The sequence below is a fragment of the Amyelois transitella genome, chromosome 5 (assembly GCF_032362555.1).
Source record: "Amyelois transitella isolate CPQ chromosome 5, ilAmyTran1.1, whole genome shotgun sequence".
Classification (NCBI taxonomy): domain Eukaryota; kingdom Metazoa; phylum Arthropoda; class Insecta; order Lepidoptera; family Pyralidae; genus Amyelois; species Amyelois transitella.
Window position 1 is genome coordinate 2,778,788 of NC_083508.1, and position 9,475 is coordinate 2,788,262.

Sequence of the window (9,475 nt, forward strand, 5' to 3'; positions counted from 1 at the left end):
GAGGTATTGAATTTCTGCGAAGGAAATAGGGTTCACATCTTATTTCCTTACCCTTGACTAGTCTCTACGAATTGGAAAGCAAACAAAATGGCGAAAAAATAGCATTCAGCGATGGCTTTTTATTATTCTTGTATCTTAAGAACTTGGTATTGGAATATTTTTGTCTGTTTATCTGTATAATCATATCACTATCAATATATATAAAAATCTTGTTACTGTTTGATGCCCTACGTACTGCGAAACTTGAGAAACCATTTAGCATACTAACACAGAGTTAAAATAAAATAAACAGACAAACGCAAGCTTTACTGTAAATAACCAATAATATAAAGAAGTGATAAAATGATAAAGTTGGGTAAAACGTTCGTAAGAATAAAATGACACTATAAAATTAATTCCAAAATTCCAACGGGAACCCAAAGTTACTAGAAGTTTAATATTTCACAAGTAGAGCCTAGTATTGTGGCAAGAAAATATAAGGCAGAAGATATTGGAATAATGCAAGATTAAAGAAATGCCATATTATACTTGAAACATAAGGCATGTCGATATCCTTCATGGCACGCAAATTTTCTGCTGTTTTGAAGCTGTACAAGTCTCTGAATTTAAGATGTAAGATGAAAAAAGAATAATATTATGGCATCAGGCACCATTTATTTTACATGGTCTGTATATCATGATGCCTCACAACCATCAATTGCGATGTCACATTTACCAGTACATACCACTTCTATAGACTTATATTCTTCCAAATTCTATGGCAAGGGAAAATTTTATGAAACAAATGAGATCGGAGGCGATCGCGACCGCAAATCATTAGTATTCAGGCTCACGTCTGGAACAATTCATGAAAATCTGTAAGAGCAAATCGTTGTAATTCTGTAACCTCGCCTCTTCAATTGTATGTTTTGAATTTAAATTGTGTATTTTATGCGAGAATATTATCTGAATAAAGTATGCCGTGTTGGTGTGGGAGCGTAGCAAAAACATGGCGTGGTTAATGTTAAACACTTTGAAGAAAATCTAATAAATATACTATCTTTCATCAACTAGTGACATTTATGGTATCTACTCATACATTCTTTTAGTTAACCCAAGAAAAAAGGCTGTGAACTCATTATATTTTAGGATAATTATAAATGAAAGAAACAAAATAATTATCTGGCGTTTTATCAGATCTTCTCTAATCTTAATCTTAGTTAACTACCTACATAATTTTACCGACCAGAGTTCGCTCTTAAATTTAAGAAAAAGTCATGTAGTCGATATATATAAGAAACATTTTACACGCTTAGTCTCTGCCTATGTTCCGAAGATAGAAACGATTGAATGTATCTAGATTTTAAAATTTTATTTTAGTTTCGAATTATTTCCAAGAATTTGCAATTATTTAGTTCTTAATTAGGTTTATTAAGGTAATTTGAATAAATTAATATAATAAAAAAATCATCTTTTTGTTTTACACGCTTTATAAATATTTTTTCCAAATATTTGTTTTATGCATTAATGTGACCCTATCCTTTATTTAAAGTGATATATCTTATCACTGAATACCGAGTACACATATAAATATGTAACGTGCGGGTGTATATCATTTTAAATCTAACGTAGGGAGCGTCAAAATGTCGCCATTTTTTATAATTTTCGTAGTCATACCGCTTTCTTACGCAACTTTTCACGATTTCAAGAGCTATAAAGATTACAAAGTGTACAGTATTGAAGGAAATAATGAGAACCTCTCAAAAATTATGGAATTCCTAAACAGTATGGCAGTAAGTGTAATGATTTCATTTATATTTTCTGAAAACTCTTTACCAGTTATTTCATTGGTAAAATTAACTACACATTCACGAATGTGTGGTAAATGTTATACATTAGTTTGCGACTGGAAAATATTTTTGTAAGAATAGACAAAAACCTTGATTTCCATTTTCGTCGAAAATCCTCGGAAGTTGCATTTTGCACGTTTTATATCCAAAACCTTTCTTTCAAGTAAAAATATAATATTTTGTATTATTTCGTGAAGCTACACTTGTCACCGTTCTTTCTAATTAGCGTGATTTACCCAGTTTGTTAATTAAAATGATTCAGTACCTAATTCCTGATTTATGTGAAACTTCTTTATTATTTTTGTCTGCTGTTCATAATATTATACATATATTTTCAGCAATGTTCATAAAATTTGGAGTTACACTTAGGTACTGTTTATCCTGGAAAAGTACAGTAAGCTGAGCCGCGTGTAAACCCAAGAATTTTATTTAGATTTGTCTTTATTTTTAAAGACGTTCTTACATTGTATAATATCATAATTACAGTATTATAATTATAGTATTGCTGTATGAAGAGCAGAAATATTAAAGAAATGTATTCTTTAATTTTTAATTTTTTTTTAAAGATTAGAATAGAACTAAACAATGGGAAACATATGGAGTTTTCCATGGATGTCGTAAAAGGCGACTAAAAGATGCTTATAAACTAAGTATTCCTCTTGTAGGGGACGGGCTACCAACATGTCACTTGAACACAATGAACGTAGCCTTTCAGTGTCTGCAAGACTGTTGGCTCTGTCTATCCGCAAGGGATATAGATGTGATTATATGTATGTATGTTTACATAGTTTTCTTTTTATTTGTAACAGGAAATACCGTTTTACGACATCCGTAATTCTAGAGCAGAAGTAATGATTGCACCGGAATTGGATAGCATTTTCTCAAATGCCACAGATTTGTTTCGTTTGAAGAAAAAAATAATAGTAAATGATTACTCCGAGTAAGTTCATTATTCATCAATAAGCCCAGAAACCTACTCCTTCTATTTCCGTGCAGATTGTAAAAGTTAATCAAGGGACAGGCCCATCAATTTGGGATTCTTTTTTTATGCGATTGCCTAGAATCGTACCACTATTTGAATCTCAATTCCATCATTAAGCCATACAGATGAACGTGCCTTTTCAGTCTTTTTCGAGACTGTCGGCTGTATCTATCCCGTAGGGGATAAAGACTGTTATTATACATGTGCACATACTTGAGCTAAGACACCCTTATAATTAGCTCAGACCGTAACTAAAAACATTCGATCGGTAAAAATTTGTCAACACTATCTGCATGAAGAGAAATTTTTAATTATTAAGGGATAATTAACAGAAAGAATAAATGACCCAATTTAAAAAAATCTTGTAGAATATAATACAGGTAGTCACAAAATATGATGAAGTTATTTTAATGTCAAAGAAAATCAATCAAAGTATAGACAAAACAACGGGCAAATGTAAGTACAACATACATACATACATATGATCACGTCTATATCCCTTGCGGGGTAGACAGAGCCAACAGTCTTGAAAAGACTGAATGGCCACGTTCAGCTATTTGGCTTAATGATAGAACCGAGATTCAAATAGTGACAGGTTGCTAGCCCATCGCCTAAAAGAGGAATCCTAAGTTTATAAGCCTATCCCTTAGTCGCCTTTTACGACATCCATGGGAAAGAGATGGAGTGGTCCTATTCTTTTTTGTAATAGTGCCGGGAACCACACGGCATGTAAGTACAATAATAAAAAAATTCAATCAGTAAAAATTTAGAGGCGTGATTTTATGTATGTATGAATGTAAAAATTGACTTGTTTTTTTTAGAATTATTGCCGAAGAAAAAGGGGGAAGCCGTAAGGACTCACAATTTTCCTGGACAGCATATTACGATATTGATGGTGTAAATATTTTTAATTTTATTTCCCATTAAAAAAACCTTTATACGTTTTGCATTTTGACAATTCAAATTTGTGTCAATTCTCTTCAGCGTATCATAATATACTGAAAGTCTGATACTGCCGCCTTTTTCGTTCCCTTTTCCGAAATAAGTATAATAAGTATATATTTTATCTCATAACTATAAATAAAAATCTCAGGGCTACCATTAATTAAACATGCAATAGGACCACTCCATCTCTTTCCCATGGATGTCGTAAAAGACGACTATAAGTTTTGGCAATTGGCTAGCAACCTGTCACTATTTGAATCTGAATTCCATCTACAAGCTACACAGCTGAGCGTGGCCTTTCAGAACTTGCGAGATTGTTGGCTCCGTCTACCCCGTAAGGTACTGAGACGTGAATATAGATGTGTATGTATTTACAGATTTATGGATACCTAAAAAATATGAGTACGATCTACTCGAACTGGACGGAGCTGGTGGAAGGTGGACAGAGTTACGAGGGTCGGAAGATACTAGGGTTGCGGATAAACACGCCAACAGACGTGGACAAAGTCAAAAACATCGTGTTTATAGAATCAGGTACGTACAGATCAATTTATATATTTCTGTGATTTTTATACAACGTCATCATTCAACCCCTGAATACACACATACATATAATGCATACATATTATCACGTCCATATCCCTTGCGGGGTAGACAAAGCCAACAGTCTTTTCTAAACAGGCCACGTTCAGCTGTTGCTTGGCTTAATGATAGAATTAAGATTTAAATACTGACTGGTTGCTAGTCCATTGCCTAAAAGAAGAATAAAAAGTTTACAAGGGATGAAAAGACTGAGATTCTATCTTCCAAGCAACAGCTGAACAGGCCATGTTCAGCTGTTGCTTGGCTTAATGATAGAATTAAGATTCAAATACTGACAGGTTGCTAGTCCATTGCTTAAAAGCAGAATCACAAGTTAACAAGCCTATCCCTTAGTCGCCTTTACGACATCCATAGGAAAGAGAGAGACAGAGTAGTCCTATTCCTTTTTCTATTTGTGCCGTGTAGGTGCCAGGGAGACCGAAGTACCACGACGTCACAAATGATCCTAATCCTGTAACAACATATGCCTCCAGGTATCCACGCCAGAGAGTGGATCACCCCAGCCACGACAACTTACTTCATCAACCAACTGCTGACCAGCACTGACCCGGCCATCACATCGCTGAGGGACCAGTTCGAATGGCAGATCTTTCCGTCTGTTAACCCTGACGGCTACCAGTACACTCATAAGAGGGTGAGAACCGCCCACAATTTTTTACATACATACATACATATAATCACATCTATATCCCTTGCGGGGTAGACAGAGCCAACAGTCTTGAGAAGGCTGACAGGCCACGTTCAGCTATTTTGCTTTAAGATAGAACTGAGATTCAAATAGTAACAAGTTGCTAGCCCATCGCCTAAAAGAAGAATCCCAAGTATATAAGCCTACCCCTTAGTCGCCTTTTACGACATCCATGGGAGAGAGATGGAGTGGTCCTATTCTTTTTTCTATTAGTGCCGGGAACCACACTGCACAATTTTTTAATTAGAATAATTTGCATCAGTAATATGAGCATGCACTGCTTTAATGTTCTGTAAACCATCGATTTGCCGTGCGGTTCCCTGCACCAAAGCAAAAAAGAATAGGAACACTCCATCTCTTACCCATGGGTGTCGTAAAAGGCGACTAAGGGATAGGCTCATGAACTTGGGATTCTTCTTTGAGGCGATGGGTAAGAAACTTGTCACTATTTAAATCTCAATTCTATCATTAGGCCAAACAGCTGAACGTGGCTTCTCAGTCTTTTGGCTCTCTCTACCCGGCAAGGGATATAAACGAAATTATATGTATGTATGTACCATCGGTGCTAACCCTAGATTTGGTGCTCTGTCGCTGTGTATATCATGTAATACCCTTCGCGTGTATAAAATACCTGTCGATGGTACCTTGTCGATGTGTCAAGACTGAAAATATCTGGCTGTGTGGAGCGTGGACTGTCGCTTGTAGAGCTCGTAAAAACCTCTCGCATACGCGGTGTTCTTTTAGCTCATGATACAGTCGTGATGAAGGGCCCAGGGAATCGATCTACTGAGATGAACAAGGCATTATGTCATCTTATCTTTCATTTCAATAATAATAAATAGCCCCTGAGTAAAAGAGAGGGAAGATACGATTCTGCAGTTAATAACAAAGCGAGATCAATATATAAATATGCCTAATCAAACGTTCGTGAACAAGTCCGCAGGTTGGTGATGGTTTTCAATCCTGAAACCCGGTATAGATGTTCTTGCAAGGCAAAACTTAAACTTATTTTTTTTGGTTGCGAGTCAAAAATAGAACACCATTTAATATGCGCATTGCGCATGTTTAACTAGAAGATAGGGTCGAACAAATTGTGACAGCGCATCGTATTTGGATAACACAGTCCCATCCAATGCGGGTTGGGATTCCTTTAGCAGATATCATGATTGGCCTAATATGGTAATAGCTCAGGTTATCGATATGCAAGTATTTGAAACGAGCCTTTGTGAGCAGCTTCGGCACCGTGAAAGTTTTCAGAAATGTATCCTTATTTCAGGAATTTTTTAACAATTATATTACATACATGAATTAGACAATCAATCTTCTATAGTTGATTTATGTATCTACTCCATATCTTATTTAAGTTATTTCTTTAAAAATTAAGGACTCTCTGGAAAACTTTATAAAATTTTACAAGTAGTCTCTAATATGTTTGCAGGATCGAATGTGGAGAAAAACGCGTTCAAAGTCATCATTTTTCTGCCACGGTGCAGACCCTAATCGCAACTGGGATTATAACTGGGGCCGTGAGTAACTATTTTTTATTGCCAAAATAGTATGTTTCTAATTTTTTTATAGTACCTACGGCTCTTTGTCTTTTTAATAATAGGACGCGCCATTTTCTTCTTAACTACGTAAATATGTCTAGAGAGACTGAGAGACCATGGCTCCGCCCGTATAAAATGAAAAATCACGTTATTCCCGTTTCCGGAATTTCGGGAAATCCTATGTTAGTGCACTTCTACATCATTAAGCCAAATTAGCTCTGTCTACCTCGCAAGGGATAAGACGTGATTATATGTATGTAAGTATGTAAAAAACCTTCACGCTAAATTTCAAGTCTCTAGCGTTTTGGGTTACGAGTTGATGCGTCAATCAATCTATCGCTCTCTTTTGTTTTCATTAAAAAAATTGAAACAGACTCATGTCCGACTTCCTTTGGTTAAATATATCACAGAGAAATGATTGTTATTTATGTATAGGTAGGTAAAAGTTTGCCAATTTTGACCGTGAACCGCGAATGTTTGAGCTCGTAACTTTTTGAGGTATAAAGGGACGAAAATATTGAATTGAAAATTTGTTTTTTGTTATCGTGGGTTGATTAATTAGCTGCTCTTTGTTGGGTTTGATGTCTAAAGATATAAGCGATGAAATTTACTTCCACTTTATTTTTACGTTTTAATTAAACTCAGTAAAGCCCTATGAGGTTAAACAAAGTCTTCGGCATTACATGTTCATTTACCCTTTATTTTACTAAATATTAAGTAGTCCTTGAAATTGGCGTTTGGTACATGAATAAATAGCTGTATTAATTTGAATTTTGGAATTCCTAACCAAAAGAGGAGAAAGTGATCGAAGTGACTGAACATATTACAAAAACCGAGTAAGCCCCGAAGTAAGTTAGAGACTTGTGTTACGAGATCAACGATACTATATTTTATAATAAATACTTAAATAGATAAACATCCAAGACCCAGGCCAATCAGAAAATAATTTTATTAACATGAAGCCTGTTTAATTAGCATTCATTATTTTTTATTACCTGTCTCTTCTCAGAGTACGGGATATCAACTGACCCGTGCAACTACCAGTTGTACGCTGGTTCGCAGCCGTTCTCTGAAGTAGAAACGCGAACACTCTCTAAGTACATAGCTGAGCTGGACAACATAGTTGCTTATATCGCCTTCCACGCTGATGCTCAGATGCTTCTGGTACCGTACTCCGACTCGGTAGAACACACGAGTAATTATGACGATTTGGTAAGAGTTTTAGCATCATTAAGTTTTCCGCCTAAATGTGGCTTAATAAAAAATAAAAAATATACAAATACTTTATTTGCTATAAATGTGGTACAATTATAAATGTTACAAAGCATATACATGTCGCACATTTAACATTTAAATATAGAAAATTTAAATTAAAATTGAAATGAAAACTAAATTTAAAAAAAAAATATTTCGAGTCATAATTGGTCTGTTGAAATATGACTATGTGTGTGGGTGTTTGTGTATGGTAAAATTTTTAGGTATCTACATTGTTTAAAAGAGTTTGTTGCCTTCTTTGTTATTTTTTTTTTAAATATGCCTAGTAGGAAGTTAAGGCGTTAATTGTGTTCAACAACCATTAGACCTTTTTGGTCCAATGTTATACGAAATACCAATTTAAACTCTTTAAGGAATTTCTAAAAAAATGATCATTTACAAGCGAATATCCATATAGGTTCGAGTTAAATTCATTGATAACATACGGCTTACACTTAAGTAAGAATATAATATTTCAGATTAAAATTGGAAAATCTTCTCTTGAATATGGTGAAAAAGTCAATGGAGAAAAGTATGATGGTCCAGCGACTGCTGCAGAAATTTTGTGTGAGTAAATACATACATGAGTCACGTTTATATTCCTTGCGGTGAAGACAGAGCCAACTTAAGTATGGCTTTATTATAGAATTCAAATAGTAACAGGTAGCTAGCCCATCGTCAACAAGAGGAATCCAAAATTTGTAAGCCAATCCCTTAGTCGCTTTTTACGACATCCATAAGAAAGAAAACTCCGGCGGACATAGAATGGATTTTTGCATGCCTTGAAAATATTTGGCTATATTTTTTGTTCTTGTTAAAACTGAGGACTATAGACGAAAAACAGTTTGCAGCTTTTTGACAAATTAATATTTGTATTCATTAGATATAATCTAAATTTAATTTATTTAAATTTACAATGACGTGCCTGCGAAGGCTTATTTTCTGAATAAAATATTGATTTTGATTTCTAGTTAAGCAGTGCATTATCTGTTTGTAACTATTATATATACCGTTAGTATTAATAAATAGTACCGTGTGATTTTCGACACCAATATAAAAAAGGAATAGGACCACTCTATCTCATTTTCCATGGATGTCGTAAGAGGTGACTAAGGCTTATAAACTTGGGATGCTTATTTTCGGCAATGGGGTAGTAACCTGTCACTATTTGACTCACAATTCTATTATAAAGCCAAACAGCTGAATGTGGCCTATCAGTTTCTTCAAGACTGTTGGCTCTGTCTACCCCGCAAGGGTTATAGTCCTAACTATATGAATGATTGACTATTAATAAATATTGATTAAATTGATGATGACTTATTATATTTCTTCAAAGACAAAGCTTCAGGCGGCAGCATGGATTGGGTCCGCAACCAACTAGCGACTCCTTTAGTGTACACTTACGAACTCCGAGGCACCTACTTCCATTGGCCACCGTCCAAGATCTTCGAGCAAGGAGACGAGGTCACCCAGATGATGGTGGGGCTCTTCAATGAAGCCTGCAACTTGGGTTATTGTTAATTGAGAAGATTTGGCTGAAGAAGCTGAGCGTTGCCCATTAGTCTTTTCAAGACTGTTGGCTCTGTCTACCCCGCAAGGGATATAGATGTGATTATATGTATGTATG

At 35.1% G+C, this 9,475-nt stretch overlaps 1 protein-coding gene across 1 annotated transcript; it reads left to right on the top strand.

Annotated features, from left to right (window-relative positions):
- Window positions 1-1,613: 1,613 nt before the first annotated feature.
- LOC106137834 (zinc carboxypeptidase) lies at window positions 1,614-9,475 on the top strand. The gene is made up of 9 exons (XM_013338758.2): window positions 1,614-1,772; window positions 2,639-2,769; window positions 3,633-3,708; window positions 4,134-4,290; window positions 4,833-4,993; window positions 6,486-6,573; window positions 7,604-7,806; window positions 8,328-8,415; window positions 9,185-9,475. The coding sequence occupies exons 1-9, from the start codon at window positions 1,623-1,625 to the stop codon at window positions 9,367-9,369; spliced, it is 1,239 nt and encodes a 412-aa protein (XP_013194212.1). The 5' UTR covers window positions 1,614-1,622; the 3' UTR covers window positions 9,370-9,475.

Excerpts from the sequence above, each read along its gene's own strand:
- LOC106137834 (XM_013338758.2), top strand. The coding sequence starts at position 1,623 with ATGTCGCCATTTTTTATAATTTTCGTAGTCATACCGCTTTCTTACGCA. Across the intron at positions 4,994-6,485 it reads ACCAGTACACTCATAAGAGG|GATCGAATGTGGAGAAAAAC; the intron begins GTGAGAACCGCC and ends ATATGTTTGCAG. Across the intron at positions 8,416-9,184 it reads GACTGCTGCAGAAATTTTGT|ACAAAGCTTCAGGCGGCAGC; the intron begins GTGAGTAAATAC and ends ATTTCTTCAAAG.